The 18113-nt window shown below is 48.1% G+C and overlaps 1 protein-coding gene across 2 annotated transcripts in view; it reads right to left on the reverse strand.

Moving 5' to 3' along the window:
• The window catches only part of LOC149437073 (uncharacterized), a 51863-nt gene that overhangs the window by 19554 nt on the left and 14196 nt on the right, over nucleotides 1–18113 (reverse strand). For both annotated transcript variants that reach the window (XM_089661161.1, XM_089661160.1), the window contains exon 2: nucleotides 10296–10873. In XM_089661161.1, the coding sequence (XP_089517287.1) occupies nucleotides 10296–10873 (578 nt within the window). The remainder of the gene's footprint in view (nucleotides 1–10295; nucleotides 10874–18113) is intronic.

The following is an 18113-nucleotide window of genomic DNA, read 5'->3' on the forward strand; positions in this document are numbered from 1 at the left end:
AGGTTGCTGGCAGATTGCAGGCCTCACATAGGTGCCGCCAGGCCCCAAATGGGCCATGGGCCCCCGTACCGCCTGGTCACGCTGCTGCTGAGCCCACAGTGTGACCTGGGTCCCTGTACGGCCTCCCATTGCTGCTGCCAGGAGGCAGCAGTGTCAGTGGAGGCAAACGGACACGGAGTAGAGCACCAGCTCCACTGCAGACTACCACCACGGCCAGTAGTGGTGCCGGTGTGCACGGAGGAAGTAGCATTCAGCTAGTGAGGAGTAGCTGGGGCAAAGTTTCCTACTCGGCGGTGTGGCAATTTTTCGTCAAGCCGCCCGAGGAAGTAATCGTAGCCGTATGTCGACTATGTGGCCAGAAAGTCAAGCGTGGCCAGGGTGCCCATGTTGGGACTACAGCGTTGCGTCAGCATATGCAGCGTCGCCATTCGGTGGCCTGGGAAAAACGTGATAAAGATATGGCGGTTCTGCCTGCCCCAGCCCAGGTTTCCATTTTGTCATAGGTTGCTGGCAGATTACAGGCCTCCCATAGGTGCCGCCAGGCCCCAAATGGGCCATGGGCCCCCGTACCGCCTGGTCACGCTGCTGCTGGTCCCACAGTGTGACCTGGGTCCCTGTACCGCCTCCCATTGCTGCCACTCTGCCATGTGCCACTTTGAGGTCTCCTCACACTCCTGCGGTTTTCCATTTTGTCATAGGTTGCTGGCAGATTACAGGCCTCCCATAGGTGCCGCCAGGCCCCAAATGGGCCATGGGCCCCCGTACCGCCTGGTCACGCTGCTGCTGAGCCCACAGTGTGACCTGGGTCCCTGTACCGCCTCCCATTGCTGCCACTCTGCCATGTGCCACTTGGAGGTCTCCTCACACTCCTGCTGGTTTCCATTTTGTCATAGGTTGCTGGCAGATTACAGGCCTCCCATAGGTGCCGCCAGGCCCCAAATGGGCCATGGGCCCCCGTACCGCCTGGTCACGCTGCTGCTGAGCCCACAGTGTGACCTGGGTCCCTGTACGGCCTCCCATTGCTCCCACTCTGCCATGTGCCACTTTGAGGTCTCCTCACACTCCTGCGGTTTTCCATTTTGTCATAGGTTGCTGGCAGATTGCAGGCCTCCCATAGGTGCCGCCAGGCCCCAAATGGGCCATGGGCCCCCGTACCGCCTGGTCACGCTGCTGCTGAGCCCACAGTGTGACCTGGGTCCCTGTACCGCCTCCCATTGCTGCCACTCTGCCATGTGCCACTTTGAGGTCTCCTCACACTCCTGCTGGTTTCCATTTTGTCATAGGTTGCTGGCAGATTACAGGCCTCCCATAGGTGCCGCCAGGCCCCAAATGGGCCATGGGCACCCGTACCGCCTGGTCACGCTGCTGCTGAGCCCACAGTGTGACCTGGGTCCCTGTACGGCCTCCCATTGCTCCCACTCTGCCATGTGCCACTTTGAGGTCTCCTCACACTCCTGCGGTTTTCCATTTTGTCATAGGTTGCTGGCAGATTGCAGGCCTCCCATAGGTGCCGCCAGGCCCCAAATGGGCCATGGGCCCCCGTACCGCCTGGTCACGCTGCTGCTGAGCCCACAGTGTGACCTGGGTCCCTGTACCGCCTCCCATTGCTGCCACTCTGCCATGTGCCACTTTGAGGTCTCCTCACACTCCTGCGGTTTTCCATTTTGTCATAGGTTGCTGGCAGATTACAGGCCTCCCATAGGTGCCGCCAGGCCCCTAATCTGCCATGGGCCCCTGTACCGCCTCCTCACGCTGCTGCCAGGTCCACAGTGCCTCATGGGTCCCTGTACCGCCTCCTCATGCTGCTGTCTCCATCGCCACACTCTGCCATGTGCCACTTTCAGGTCTCCTCACACTGCTGCTGTGTTCCATTTTGTCATAGGATGCTGGCAGATTACGGGCCTCACATTGCTGCGGCCAGGCCACTAATCTGCCATGGGCCACTGTACCGCCTCCTCACGCTGCTGCCAGGTCCACAGTGTGTCATGCCATGTGCCACTTTCAGGTCTCCTCACACTGCTAGTGTGTTCCATTTTGTCATAGGATGCTGGCAGATTACGGGCCTCACATTGCTGCGGCCAGGCCCCTAATCTGCCATGGGCCCCTGTACCGCCTCCTCATGCTGTGACGTTGCAACAAGGTGGAATTCAACCCTACATATGTTAGACCGCCTTTACGAACAGCGAAAGGCCATCACCGATTTCCTGATGTTACAAGCGGATAAAGGTACTCCCTGTGTAACTTAGATGTCAGCCATTGGCAGCTCATGCGTGACACCTGCCGCTTGCTCAGGCCCTTTGAGGAGGCCACGCTATTCGTGAGTCGGCAGGTCTATGGGATGAACGACGTCATTCCTCTGTTGCACGTCCTGGAACAAATGCTGTTAACAATGGCTGGTCAGGGTGCAGTAGACGTGGCGCACAGATCTCAACGCCACATGACCCCTGTGGGGGCAGGACAGGAAGAAGAAGAGGAGGAGCTAGAGGAGGACATTGGTGCTCAGGAATTATTGAGTGAAATGGGTGGTTTTTCCACTCAGCGGACAGGAGTGGAGGAGCAGGAGCATCTGGTACAGGAGGAGGAGGAGACAGAGGACCCAGACGCACCGTGGCAGTATGCTGTGGAGATGGAGGCAGGGAGTCCCTCGCATTCCTTGGCACAAATGGCCCATAGCATGCTTGGTTGCATGCGTAGCGACAGGGATGACTTTTGGCTGTCCACCTTGTTGGACCCTCGCTACCGTTCCAAAATGGTGGCCTTTTTCACACCTGCTGAGAGGGAGGCCAAAATAAAGTACTATAAAATCCACCTATGTAGTCAGTTGGTCTCTGCCTTTCTGCGCCAACGTCCATCCTCAGACACTGTGGGCCCTGTGCGCTCGCGTTCCGCTGCCATGGCAGCAGGGGAGGGGTGGGGTGGTAGGAGCAGTGGCAGCTGCACCAGCAGCGTGGGTCCCTGTACGGCCTCCCATTGCTGCTGTCTCCATCTGCCATGTGCCACTTTGAGGTCTCCTCACACTCCTGCTGGGTTCCATTTTGTCATAGGGTGCTGTATGGCCTCCCATTGCTGCTGCCTCCACCGCCGCACTGTGGCTCCAAACACTGGTTTTGGCCCCGTGACTGGCCAAATGAGTGAAGTGTGCGGTGATTCTAAGATCGACGGCACTCATCTGCATGTCATACTGACTGACAGTATTATTTCTCTTCCCCAGCAGACTCCAAGGGCATTTAAATTAAAGGTACAGTGTTCTGCACTAATATAAAGGCTCTCTGAAGCCTAGAAACACCCTTTTTTAAGTTAAATTCACAGCGAATATATTCGACTCGAATCGAATATTTTCCACGAATTCGCCGAATCAGTCGAATCGAATTTTTCAATACTTCGCTCATCTCTATCAGTGAGCATGGTAGGCCAATAATAATTGTGAACTAATCGCGCCCTGGTCTTAGCAATCCCCAGGTGCCCTGCTAAGGGAATTTCGTGAGCCACTTTCAGCAGCTGTCCTCTAAATTGATTTGGCACAACAAGCTGTCGCCTACCAATGTCAGCCCCACTCCCCTCGGTGGGCAAGCCCTCCCTATACAGCCATCTTTGGTCCCAGTAAACCTTTTGTTTGTCATTCTCTGCATGGGGGGCGATAAGCCAGACTTCTGAGCTGCTCCAGGGTCTGGTCTGTCTGCAGTGCTGCCTCAAAGGTGGAACTACAAGTCCCAGCCAGCGGTCCTGTAGCAAACAATGACAGCTGCTGAGACTCAATGGAGGCAGAGTCCACTGGGTCAGAACAAGGGGAGGGGTTAGAGACATCCTCCTACTGTTCTGAGACCAGAGCCTGTGCCTCAGCCACCCTTGCAGCCCTGTGGATGACCACTAATATTGGTAATGCATCATTATCATCATCATCATTATGTATATTTGTAACATTAGGGACACCGGAGTTCATTACCTCCCCCTGCAAGGGGATCTCCTTTCCTTCTCCAGGTGATGGAGAACTCTGCAACCCCACTCCAATCTCAACCTCGTCCCTCTGTCCATCCATAGGTTGCCCAGACATTACCCCAACATCTGCACACAGTACCTTGGTATGTCCAGAGAGTTCCAGGGGGGCATCCGGGGTGTTCTTAGCAGGTGCATAGTAGGAGATAAGAGTGCCTAGATCAGCACCCAATAGGATGGCTGTGGGGATTTCATCCGAGACTCCCACCTCCCTCATCCCCCTCCCTGCACCCCAATCGATGAACACAGGCATGGGGTATGCGGGAATGGGTTCCCCCCACTCCGGTGAGGGTAAGGAACTTCTCTGGGATGATGTCCTTTTCCTCTATCACCTCTGGTCAGACTAAGGTGACTTCAGCTCCGGTATCACGGAAACCTGTTACCGTCCGGTTGCCGACTATGACTGGCTGTAGGTTGGTGCTGGTTCCCCGAGGTTTACCGCTGACAAACAGCACTGAAGAAGAGTTGCTGGCTGGTTGGCCTGGTGATGTCATCTTCTTCTGCTCAGGACACTGCGTCCTGAGATGTCCGGGTTTCCCACAGATGTAAGATCTGCGGTTGTCAGTCAGGAATGGCTTGGCCCCAAGTCATGCAGGTGTTGGGTGAGGGGAAGCTTGACTCACCGACGTAGGAGGGGTTGCTATTGGTGATTTCCCTCCTTTCCAACCATTCAGAGGAGCCTTGCGATGGTCATATGCTCAAATACCCAGCACAGAATTCCTATATAATATCCAAGAAAAGTCATCCACCTCCACCCATAAAGGCTAATCAAACAAAAATATATAAAACTTTTCTCTTTTAAAATAAATAAACAGCAAAAGTGTCCAAAACATCAAAATACTCCCCAAAGTGTCAAAAATCATGCAGCAAAGTCTTTGTATTCTTCTTTCAAAAACAGATCTCTTTCTCAACACCCAAAAATTCTGATGACAATAAACCTCAAAAGAAAAAAACTCAACATAGTGTCATACCTTTTTAAATAATAAATACACACGTGCCACTCACTGTGCAACATGCAATAAAGCTGTGCAATAAAATTTAAAAAAAAAAAAAAAAAAATCATTTTTATATATATATGTGTTAATCTATATGCGTATATCTACACACACGCATATATTTTTTTTAAACACTTATCTGTGTGACCAATTTATTTATAAGTGAAACACTCACACATCGTGTCCACTACAAAATCTGTGAAAACAATTCAAATATATCACTTCAAATGTGTATAACCACACTCTGTATTCATCAGTGGTCACCTTAAACCCTTCACACACCAAAACCAACCTTCATAATTGTCATTCTGCTCCTCTGGCAGTTCTACAAACGCGTCCAGGGCCTTGCCTTGTAGCCCTGGTGTCAGGTACCGAACCCATTGAGCTTGGGGTAGATGGTACTGACAGCACGTTTTTTCAAATGACAATAAATACACGTCAATGTCACTATTTTTTTTCCATCACTGGAAACTTGGCTGCTGTGCCCACGGCCAGAGAGGCCTGTGCTCTAAGGACTTGAGGTTCTGAGCCTGTTGCTGCTGCTGGAGCCTCACCATCTCCAGTTCATGCCGACGATCGGCTTCCCTCTGCACCGCCTCTCTCTCAGCCGCTGCCTGGTGTTCCTCTTGGGCAGCCACTCTGTCATCCTGGCATTCAAGGAATTGCAGGTATGCCATAGGCTCCGTCTCCTTGATGCGTTCCATGGCTTCCTGCCTCTGAGGAGAGTCTCTGCTGATTAAAGGTATTCAGGTGCTGGCCCACTGAGGCTGTGGTGTGACGATAACATTTGGTGATCTTCCAGTGTCAGTCTCTGTATGCCCATCCTGTGAGGCCGTCTCTGAGCCACTGGGATCGGAGGTGGCGGAAACCCCTTCATCTACAAGTTCCCCCGAGTTCTGATCTGCTCGGATATCATGCTCCAGTAGGTCACGAATCAAATTTTCACAAGTTTTGCTCCCAATGTCCATTCCCCGTGACGCACATTCAGTACTCAAATCACTTTTGCTCATTTTCTCGTATTCCGCTGAACCAGGCATAATTGCAAGCAAAGATAGAATAGAAAGTAGGAAAAGGAAGGAGCTGTTGCTATATGTCTCTCTCTGTATATATATAAAAAATATGCACCGCTTGTTTCTAAGGACTGTTTCCACAAAGGTTACAATCCTTCAGTGCAGAGCTAATTTCTAACAATGCACTGAAGCTCTAATGCAATTATCCCACGTACATTGCCAGCCAATATGTGACGGGCGCAACGTCAGACCCCAGACCTTCTCACCAACTTGTGACCGAGGACTAGCCAATCTAAAACCACGCTGTCACGTGCGTAACAATGCCACGCCCAGCTGCACTCTGCACAAATATTTTTCAGCTCACTGGATGACAACCTATGTGCCACAGCCTGAGCGCAATTGTTACTGGGTCAGGTTAATTACGTAATTAACCCTTCACACTGCCACCACCTCCTTTTTTGTACAGAGAAAGAGGAAACTCACAAATCTTAGCAGTAACACTATGATGTTTCAATAAGTGTCTGTATACACACTGTCACTGCAGACTGATGTATGCAGAGGGTTAAAACACACAGTAGTGCTCCTCAGAGACAGGGATTCTTAGTTTGCATTAAAGAGCTTTAGAAACAGTACAACACTTCAGAAAATAGGATTTATTACTAAAAAGGTCAAAATGGTGCAATAAAAATATTTACAGAAAAAGATGTAGCCAATATATACAGTGTGTGTGTGTGTGTATATAATATATATATATATATATATATATATACATACAGAGAGTGATAACACAGCATAGAGATAAAGAAAGAAGTTTAAGAAGGTACAATACTTGCAGAAATCCTGGTTTAAGCCGCATTCAAGTGTCCGAACACAAGTGTTCCTTTTCTCCCAAAGTTGGTTCCTGATGTTAAAAGGGAGATCTCTTCATCTTATCTCTCTCAGGCCTGACAGCTTCTTTTCTAGTCCTCCAGCAGGAGGTGTCTACTGAAGCCAAGGGCCAATCGCCTCATTTGGGGAGGGGGGTTTAGGTGGAGACCCAGGCAAGAACCAAAATCCCTCACAAGTTATACCATGGTCAATAACCTTCCATAGGTACATGTAGCATCCTATCCACTGGCAAGATAATATGCAGAACAATATTCTTAATGTCCAGACATCACATATGACATATCTGGCTGTGACAGTTAAGGAGATATCGCTTTCTGCTTTCGGATAGACGTAATCTAGGGGTGTAAGGTATCAGGTGACTTGTATTAAAATGACCTCTCTGAATATATGTCTTATTTTATTGGATGTATTTCCTACGAGAAATTATATCAAAAAGTGTTTTCACAGGTTTTACTGCTATTTTGGAATGCGCTTGAAGTCCAGTGACTGACGGGTTTATAGCTTTACGATCAGCTTCAGAGCAAGAGTCTGCCAGACACACTGGAATCAGCTAATTGGGTTTACAACCGTGAAGGATATCCAGCTGTGTCCTGTGCACTCCTGAACTCAGCACATACGGACCACAGGCCATTCAACAAAAAGGGAGGGGGACTAATTTGGAGTGAGGATGACACAAGATGGAGGATCTTTAGCAAAATGGATGTTCGCATCCATATTTGTACATACAATTGCTACACTGACCACACACAATACAACCAGATTGGTCCATGTTCTGGTGGTTATGCGCAGTGCAGGCTCCTGTACTCCAGCATTTGATCGTTTTTCAGAGTGCGTTTGACAGCCATTGAGGGGGGCGATATATCCCTTCCTCACTTCTTGTTACACCTAAAAGACTGCGCCACGGCACAGCAACTGTACGCATTGCAGGACTGCAGGGCGATTACGGTGTGGCCCCATTCCCTTGAATGCGTCAGGTTTGGAGGGCGGCACTACCCACTGAAAATGACTTAATGGGAAGCGGTAACACCTGCATGCCAATGGTGGAATGAAAACCCATTACGTATGATTTACACTTAAGTGCAAACAAAAGTGAAAAATGAAAAATCAGCACAAGGGACAGAACTCGCAGTCAGCAGGGTGTGTCCCTTGTGCTGATACCTCTCCTTTTAGCAGTAATCCTCCTCCATCCTCTCCCATCCCTGCTGCCGTAAAGTGGCTGCAAACATACCCCCAGTGCAGTGACCGGCCTCAGGTGATACACCGAGAGGAAACAAATCCCCCTACATAAGTTGTACCAGTTTATCTCTTCTCTGAATCTGTTCAAAGTGCTGAATTTATAAAGGTTTACTGAGCTTTCAGAAAGCAGGGGGTGGGGATGAAGTCACACTTTGCAGAGCTCAGTGAGAGCTAACTGGAGGGAAGGGACACCACACACCCCCTTCCACACAGCACACAGGAAGAGAACTGAGGCTGTCAATCAAAGGCTGTGTGATGAAGCTCCTCCCCTGTCACCTTCAATCTCTTGGTGTCAGGAAAACTTGTCAGAAGTGATACATGCTGATAGCAGAGGAAGGAGACAGAAGATAGAAATGACACTTAGAGCTCTGAACTGGAGTGCAGTCGGGCTCTATTGAGACCTTGTGACGACCCTTGTATTAACCCCCACTGCACTGGAAGATTACAATGGTGGGATGGGGGAGGGGAGGACAGAGAAGGAATACTAATAAAAGAAGAGATATCAGCACAAGGGACACATCCTACTGACTGTGAGTTATGTTCCTTGTGCTGATTTTTCACTATTTAATTTTGACTTTAAAGGGGACCTTTACCCATAACAATAGAAAATAATGTTCTTTAGCAGGGAACATATATTCCGCATTACTAATTCTGCTACCAAAATGAGTGTGAGCTGCAAATTGCCTCCAGCATTGCTCCTGTTTCGTCTTGCCACAGGCAGCCATTTTACTAAAACCCAAAACCCCTGAGCAGCAGTAAATCTTCAGGCTGTCAGGAGAGAGGCCTCTACAAATTCAGCACAGTGACGGAAAACAGAAAGCGAATGAGCATGTGCAGAGCAGGGAGAGACAGCGTATTACTGGATTTTCAACAGTCTAGGCGCTTATTTTTAATGTTTTATCCACTTCCTGTCCGGCCCATGTATATAAATGGCCAGACGGTGGAGGCACAGGGGCGGGCTGCTGTACATAAATGGCACCCGTCATTTTGGATTGTGCGTGCTCCCTGGGAGCACGCACCACCGCAATCCGGTGCCCGCTGTGTCCTCCGTACACAGAGGAACACCGATCGCTGTACGGGACCTCTGTGTGAGGTCCCAATCATGTGATCACTGATTGGCCAATCAGTGATCACATGCAAAGTAGTAAGCAAGATGTCACTTCTGACATCATTGCTTACTACATGTGAAATCTGTGAATGATCACAGAGATCACATGGTACAGGGCCATTCACAACAGTTTTGTACCATGTGACAAGCTGTGACCAATCACAGCTCACACAGTATTTCTCAATGGCTGCAGGAATGCAGCCAGAGAGAAGGAGAAATGATTCCTCTTACATCGTTTATGGGTGTAAAAACAATCAGTGTAAAAAAAAAAAAAAAAAAAAAATATTCATCACCCCCCACAAGTAGTCACTATGGTAACACTGCACTGCTAGGGTGACGGTATGTTAAAAAACATAAATACTAATATAAAAAATAAAATAAAAATGTAAAAAAAAATTGTAAACAATTATCATTTTTGGTTATAAACTAATTTGGGTTATTTTTTTTTTTTTTACCAAAAAGATAACGGAATAAATTTTGGACGAGATTTATGAAGAAAGATTATTTATTTGCAAAATTTTACAAGAAAAACTTTTTTTTCAAAATTTTTGGACTTTCATTTATATAGCAAAAAAAAAATAAAACTCCCAGCGGTGAATAAATACCACCAAAAATAAGCTTTATCGGTCTCAAAAAAATGCTAAAAAATTCATCTGGGTACAGTGTTGCATGACCGCGCAATTGTCATTCAAAGTGTGATAGCGCTGAAAGCTGAAAATTGGCCTGGGGGGGGGGGGGGGGGAAGTGTCCGGACTGGAAGGGGGGGAAACTTCAAGTAATTAATACTGTTTATTGAATATTTCTGACTCAAGCTCTCATTTGGCACACACAGTTATATTAGAGGTTCTCATTTTCCATACAGATAGAAGTACGACTTGTCAGAGCTTACACTGGGCTGAGGACTCCATCCCTGCCCCCCCCCCCCCCCCATGTGACAGTGCTGGACCAATTACAGTGCACCAGAGTAGTCACATGGGGGGGGGGTGAGTCATAAGCTCATCCATCCTTGTCAGTGGTTTCTGTATCTTGAGAAAAGTCTATCATTATTATGAGGTCAGCACTCACCGCGTGGGCGACCCGTGGGATGTTGTAGTCAATCTGTATCGTTCCACATCCAGGATATCCCGGTAGGGACCGTCCGTATGATGACACATTCATAGTTCCATCTGGCTGGTTTCCTCTGACTGTCCCATATGAGACTCCACATATCGCACACACCGGCTTACGGGCCATGAGTTCCCGAAGACAACCCTTGCAGTACGCATGCTTACACTTCTCTAATATCACCTTATCTTCGATCTCACACAGGCAGACAGGACACGTGTCTGGGTCTTCTCTCCGACCCACGTAGACAGGACACGTGTCTGGTTCTTCAATCCCATCCCGGCAGACAGTACACTTGTCTGGGTCTTCTATCTCATCCTGGTAGATAGGTTCTTCCATCTCTGCAGCAGCTGAGGAACCACTTCGGGAAATTGTGGGAATTCCATCACTGACCGCCAACCGCTGCAACATCTTCAGTGTCTCCTCATCACCGGATAACCGCCGGATCCTGGCAAGATCGTCTCTTCCAATATCCCGAACCGTCACAGGCACGGTGAATTCTATGATGTGATTCCTTCTCTCCAGAACTCTTCTCTGAGCTGTGGGAATGAAAAATCATGGGTGAGGAACACGATCGGCTAAAAGGGCCCCAATGACGGGAGGAGATCAGGCTGCCAAACCATGGGCACACCCATGGGTGGAACTAGAGGGGTGCTGGGGTGGGCCCCCCAGATTTAAGATGTTCCCCAACAAAACCAACCCTAACCTACCACTATACTGCCCTAAATTGACACAATACCGCCCTGATCCAATACTTTACCGCCCTAGCCTGGCACTATACTGACCTCAGGTAGGCATTGTGTGGGGAGGAGGAGCTCTGCTGCCTGTGGACAGGTCTGTGTGGAGTGCAGGTATGGAAGAAGGATCTGTGCCCCTGTCCCCTGCCCTGCCAGCAGTGACCCCTGTCCTCTGCCCTGCCAGTGGTGACCCCTGACCTCTGCCCCGCCAGTAGTGACCCCTGTCCTCCGCCCTGCTGACCCCTGTCCTCTGCCCTGCCAGTTGTGACCCCTGTCCTCTGCCCTGCTGATCCCTGTCCTCTGCCCTGCCAGTTGTGACCCCTTGTCCTCTGCCCTGCCAGTTTTGACCCCTGTCCTCCACCCTGATGACCCCTGTCCTCTGCCCTGCCAGTTTTGACCCCTGTCCTCCACCCTGCTGACTCTGTCCTCTGCCCTGCCAGTTGTGACCCCTATCCTCTACCATGCTGACCCCTGTCCTCTGCCCAGCCAGTTGTGACCCCTGTCCTCTGCCCTGCCAGTTGTGACCCCTGTCCTCCGCCCTGCTGACCCCTGTACTCTGCCCTGCCAGTTGTGACCCCTGTCCTCCACACTGCTAACCCCTGTCCTATGCCTGGCCAGTTGTGACCCCTGTCCTCCCCCCTGCTGACCCCTGTCCTTTGCCCAGCCAGTTGTGACCCTTATCCTCTGCCCTGCCAGTTGTGACCCCTGTCCTCTGCATAGCCAGTTGTGACCCCTGTCCTCTGCCCTGTTAACCCCTGTCCTCTGCATAGCAAGTTGCGACCCCTGTCCTCCGCCCTGCTGACCCCTGTCCTCTGCCCTGCAAGTTGTGACCCCTGTCCTCTGCCCAGCCAGTTGTGACCCCTGTCCTCCGCCCTGCTGACCCCTGTCCTCTGCCCAGCCAGTTGTGACCCCCTGTCCTCTGCCCAGCCAGTTGTGACCCCCTGTCCTCTGCCCAGCCAGTTGTGACCCCCTGTCCTCTGCCCAGCCAGTTGTGACCCCTGTCCTCCACCCTGCTGATCCCTGTCCTCTGCCCTGCCAGTTGTGACCCCTTGTCCTCTGCCCAGCCAGTTGTGACCCCCTTTCCTGCTGTCCCCTGAACTCCACTCTTTTGTCCCCTATCCTCAGATCTTTGGACCCCTGTGCTCCACCCTGCTGACCCCTGTACACTGCCCTACAAACCAATGGCCTCTGTTTGCTGCTCTCCCATCGTCCGCCCTGCTGACATTTTGTTATTACACCCCCACATCAGACAGGTTAGATCCGGCCCTGCATGTGTGTTACATACTCCTGACAGCTGCACCATGTATGTTATGTGTTATATTACATCATCAGGACCGCTATGTTCTGTATTTAGTCCTGTATGTTACATAGTGTGGATGACGGCAATCTGTATTCTGTACATTACACCAAGAACTTCGCCCGCTGCCCCATGGACCCTCTTCTGTACACGACGGTCCTCAGACCACTGAACCTTCTGCACTCCATTGTACATCATTCTGTATCTCTTCCTGTTGAACAATGGGGAACATGTTCATGGACTCATTCCTCCCAACCATCCCGGATCCTGCTGGCCTGTCCCGAGATTTCAGCTAAATCCCGATATCCCGCGGATCCAGGAGTTCCAGAGCCAAGTCAGGGCGCAACGGCTGGAATATCCTGTAGTTCCAAAATATTAATGGGGGGGGGGTGTCACGACCACTCTGTCACTGATCCACCCACACACCACACCCACAGCGACTAGCTAACCGAGGCACGCACGTGCGGCCGTGACAGGGAGGTAATAAGGGAATAAAAGGGATTTACACTTGAATATCTAAACCGTATATAAGATCAGCCGTGATACCTTTTCACAGCCCGCACTACCTCTGCCCACCACCAGATGGAGACTCCACTCCAATCCAGCTGATCAACCACACACTGGCAGATACAAATCTTACATACAATCTGGTGCACTGATTAGAGCCGAGGACCAGCTTTGTAATTACACCCTTCTAGAGTCCCTCCAGCTACCTACAGCTTGAACCCCGATGTTAATCACCCTTCCACTGTCCACACCCCCCCCCCCCCCCCCGCACCAGACACACCACAAACGGTAGCTGGCCACCACCCAACAGTTTATCCGCAAACGGTCTGTTGAGACACCACAAACACACAGATCTCCGTCTGGCAGATCTGTTACCTTTGCAATCTGCATACAATCTGCCCACACACAGTGCAATTCCATACAGATTGGCAATGAACTTAACCAAGCATTTTAAAAGGCACTAAAATACAATCCAATATAACCCAATCTAATCTCTCCGATCTAATCTCTCCGAAGATATGAGCCCGTGCTTAAATACACAGAATTTCACTAATTAATTTTAAGATTTAATTTCCCAAAGTGGGCGGAGCATAAAATATGTACAAAATATAAAAAGTTACAGAAAATACAAAAAATACAAGAAGACACACAAATGTCTGAAAGGATCTAGATAACCTCCATTGTGTTTTAGTTGCTCAAGGATGTATCAACAGAAGCTAACATGACCCTGACAATGTCTTTGTCTGGTTATTTCTCAGAAAACTAGCCAAAACAATTTGTACCAAGAAATGTATATGTCATGTTTCATGTAGTCAGCTCATGATGGAAAGTTACAAGTTACAGTTTTGAAACTTGCTCCCCCCTCCCTTATTTTTTCTGTATTCTATATAATCTTATTAATGTCTAATAAACTTTGAACATCTTTGAACATAAGCTGCCGTTATTTCCGTGTTCAAGGGGTGTTCCCAGAATTCTGCTGATAAACCAGGAATCTCTCCACAGACCGGGGGTCTCTGAGGGGATAAAGAAAATCATTCCTTTCAGCTGGGGGCTCGTCCTGGATGACCACCCACCTCACTTGGTAAGTAAACCTTTTGTCTTTTTATGACTAAAAGCTCTTTCTTGCCCTGTGTTGAGGGAAGGTCTTGAATCATTCTGTATTGTCTATATAAACCCGTGATAACCTGTAGCTGCTTTTGGTAAGAAGACTTAACTCTTCGGTAGAGTTACAAAATAGTGCACTATATAAAAAAAAGTGGTTTTTTGGTAAAACACAGATTGTTCTCTGGTAAAACAGTGAAGAGATAACTTTTGGGAAGTTATCAAAAGGTTAATAAGTCTGTGGAGCAGATTCTGGTTTATCTGTCTTTTGCTTTTTCTTTCTGTTGCGTAGAAGTAGAAGATAATTTGTTGTGTGGAACAAAATAAGATTTGAAGGTAAAATTGTCTTATCCACTGTCTAAATATGGGTCAAGGAGGTAGTTACCCACCAGGTCCCCCAGAAAAGGGAGAAAATTGTAAGGATTATGTGGTCAGAGTTTGTGGAACAGACTATTATTTAATAAATCCCTGGGTGGATTGTATGGCTGGTTGGACAGAAGCTATGGGGAGTACAGACCCATTCCAGAGAGAGGGAGAGATTTTATGGGAATTTTAGGGAGTAACATCAGAAGGAGGTATTGTTGTCAGATCCTCCAAAGTACCCATTATACCCACCTATTTCAATGATGAGAGTCATCCCTCACACATTACACCCCCTCCTGATACACATCCAGTCTGGGCCACAAATTCTATGGATGTAGGATTAATTTCATGTACACCATACACAGTCACACTCAAGGAAGGGGCATTGCCCTACAAACAGAGGCAATACAAATGGTCGCCAGAGAAGGAGGAAGGGATTGCTCCTCTAGTGGAAAGATTTTTAGAGACAGGTATTTTAGAAGAAACGGTTTCTCCTTACAACACACCTATCAATCCTGTTAAGAAGCCGGATGGCTCTTACAGGTTTGTACAAGATCTGAGGGCCATAAATAATTTGGTGGTTCCATTAGCCCCAATAGTGCCTGACGTGCCATCACTCCTCACCTCCATTCCGTCCGATGCAGAATATTTTACAGTGATTGATTTAACAAATGCATTTTTTTCGGTTCCTGTGGACCACCAGACGAGGACGCTATTTGCATTTATATTCTGAAATTGTCAGATGACCTGGTGTAGATTGCCCCAGGGTTTTGTAGATTTGCCTGCAGTCTACTCACTTGCCCTCCAGACCACACTGAGGTCCTGGACCCCTCCCAATGGTTCGGTTCTCCTACAATATGTGGGACCTATTGATTTGTAGTCCAAGTCAGGCGGCCAGTCAGGAGGATAGTTGGTCTCTGTTAGAATGGTTGTCAGGGAATGGTCACAAAGCATCTAAAAAGAAACTGCAATGGTGCCAAAAACAGGTTGAATACCTTGGTTTTATTCTAAGTCATGGTGAGAGGAATGTCAGTCACAAAAGAGCTGCGGCTCTCGTGGGTCTGCCCCGCCCACAAACAAAAAAGGACATGCTAACTTTTCTTGGTATGATTGGTTACTGCCGCCAATGGATACCTGATTGTTCATTCTATGATCACACTCTGAGGTCTGCCACACTTTCAGAATCACCTGACATTCTCACATGGTCAAATGAAATGGTTGATGCCTTTGTGTACCTGTAGAATGCTATGGTAACGGCCCCTGGTCTTGGACTACCTGACTATAAGAAAATGTTTCACCTGTATGCGGGGGACAATTGTACAACCATGGCTGGGGTCCTGGCTCAGGAACATGGAGGCAAGCTCCGCCCTGTAGATTTTTTTTCAAAGTAGTGCCAACTCAGGTTCAGGGCATGCCTGCTTGTCTGAGAGTTTTTGCATCCTGTGCGATTCTGGTGGAAATGGCTATTTCTTTCACATTGGGACATGAAACTACCCTACACACCACACACCAAGTGTCCTTACTACTGAAAAACATACACACTCAACACATGTCAGCACAAAGGTTGAGCAGATATGAAGTGATTCTTGTATCTGATCCCAACTTAATTATTAAATATTCTTCAGCAAATTCAGGTCCTACTCCAATTTTGAATGCCCTATTGGGGCTAAAGGGGGAACAGGATGAAGTGGCACCAGAACACAATTGTATAACCCACATACAGCAAGACACTTCCCCTAGGTCCGACATGTCAGCTGTGGCTCTTGATGGGGCCCCAGATGTGTTTGTAGATGGTTCATGTTCTAGGCCAAATGATAGTACTTACCATGCAGGATACGGCATTGTGCAACTACCTGATAAAATACTCGAGGCAAAGCCAATCCCATATCAGTCAGCCCAAGCAGCCCAACTGATTGCCCTTACAAGAGCATGTCAATTATTTGCAGGACAGGATGTCAACATTTACACAGACTCCAAGTACGCCCATGGTGCTGTACATGATTTTGGGGTCATTTGGGAGAGAAGAGGATTCATTGCTGCTGATGGCAAAACCATATCTCACTCTTCCTTGATATCTGATCTACTCAAAGCCATACAGTTACCAAAAACATTAGCCATTCTCCATTGCAGGGCACATACAAATCACAGAGATCATATTGCCAAAGGAAATGCATTAGCAGATAAGGTAGCAAAGGAAGCCGCATTACAACAGGTGGCCAGTGAACAGATGTCTATGCCCACTTCAGGCGTCACAACCACCCCACATGACCAGATGTATGCAGATTTACAAACATTTGCTACAAAAGTCGATCTAGCAGACTGGAATGGTTCTGGAGCACAACTAGATCCAGCTTCTGGTCTAGTGTGCTTAGAGGGGAAACCATGCATTCCCATGTCAAGTGCCCCATTGTTCATTGCACAGTACCACGGTCTAGGACATAGAGGATGGAAAACGACATGTGAAACATTATTGCAGGATTTTTACATTACAGGCTTATCTAGGTTGGTGAAAGAATATGTTTCCAGGTGCATTACATGTATAAGGAACAATCCACAGAACCCAAAGAAACCACAACACCAGCATCTAGTGTACCCAACTACACCTTTCACCCATTTACAAATAGATTTTACCCACATGCCAAAAACAGGACAAAGGCAAGAGTTTTTGTTGGTAATGGTGGATATGTTCAGCAGATGGGTGGAAGCATTTGTCACTAATAAAGAAGACGCACAGACTGTAGTCAGAATTCTTACACAGGAGATAATACCCAGATGGGGATGTCCACTACAGATAAATTCTGATAACGGACCAGCCTTTGTGGCCAAGGTATGCCAAGACCTGGTAAAAGTACTTAGATTGGAAATGTCATATTCCCTATCATCCTCAAAGTTGGGGTATAGTAGAAAGGATGAACAGGACAATTAAGGATGAGTTGAGGAAGGCCACTGGAGGAACCTATACCCACTGGAAGAAGATGTTACCTGCAATTCTAGCAGAGGTAAGAATGACACCTAATAAGACTACAGGGTTATCTCCTTTTGAAATATTAATGGGAAGACCGTTCCCCACTCCTTGGGCTAGACAGCCACTTATGTTAGAAAGAGGGGACCTTGACCTGGAACAAGAATATGTGAGAAAATTGATTCAAACTTTAGATCAGATTGAAAGAAATGTTGCTCGCACCTCTCCTTTATCTTTTCAGGAACCAACACACCTTTTCCAAGTGGGAGATGTCGTAGTGGTCCGCCAACTCACTAAAGACAAGAAGCAAGGCTACCCCTTTGGACCACCTACTACGGTGATAGCGGTTACAAAGACGGGTGTTCTGGTGGAGAATTCCCAGTCCTGGATCCATGCTAGTCGAGTGAAGAAGGTGAACCAAACACCTGAGAAATACGAAACTGAAAAAGGAGGTGAAGGACAAGTAGAAAATCCTCGAAGAGCCGGTGAGAAAGACCCTGAAGATGACATTCCTTACTGCCCCTCATGGTGCTTTGAAGATCTGGGGCCTATTGATCACACTGACTGCTCTTTTTCCTGCCAGTATGGATCCTAACTAACTGTATTTATCACCCTGAGGACTTGGGCCTAATAAAAGGTATCTGTGGTCAAGGACTAGTTTTAAATGAGACCCAGATAACCAAAAGTGAAAGAAAGTCAAAAAGAAGTTTTGAAGAGAACAATCCTTTTTCAGGAAAATGTTGATGATGCAGTTTAAATCTGCTTATGCTCAAAAGTCAGGTTCTGATAAATGTTGGATATGTAGTAAGTTA

This window comes from Staurois parvus, unplaced genomic scaffold, assembly GCF_062004578.1.
Source record: "Staurois parvus isolate SC_StPar_1 unplaced genomic scaffold, SC_StPar_1.0 ptg001318l, whole genome shotgun sequence".
NCBI lineage: Eukaryota > Metazoa > Chordata > Amphibia > Anura > Ranidae > Staurois > Staurois parvus.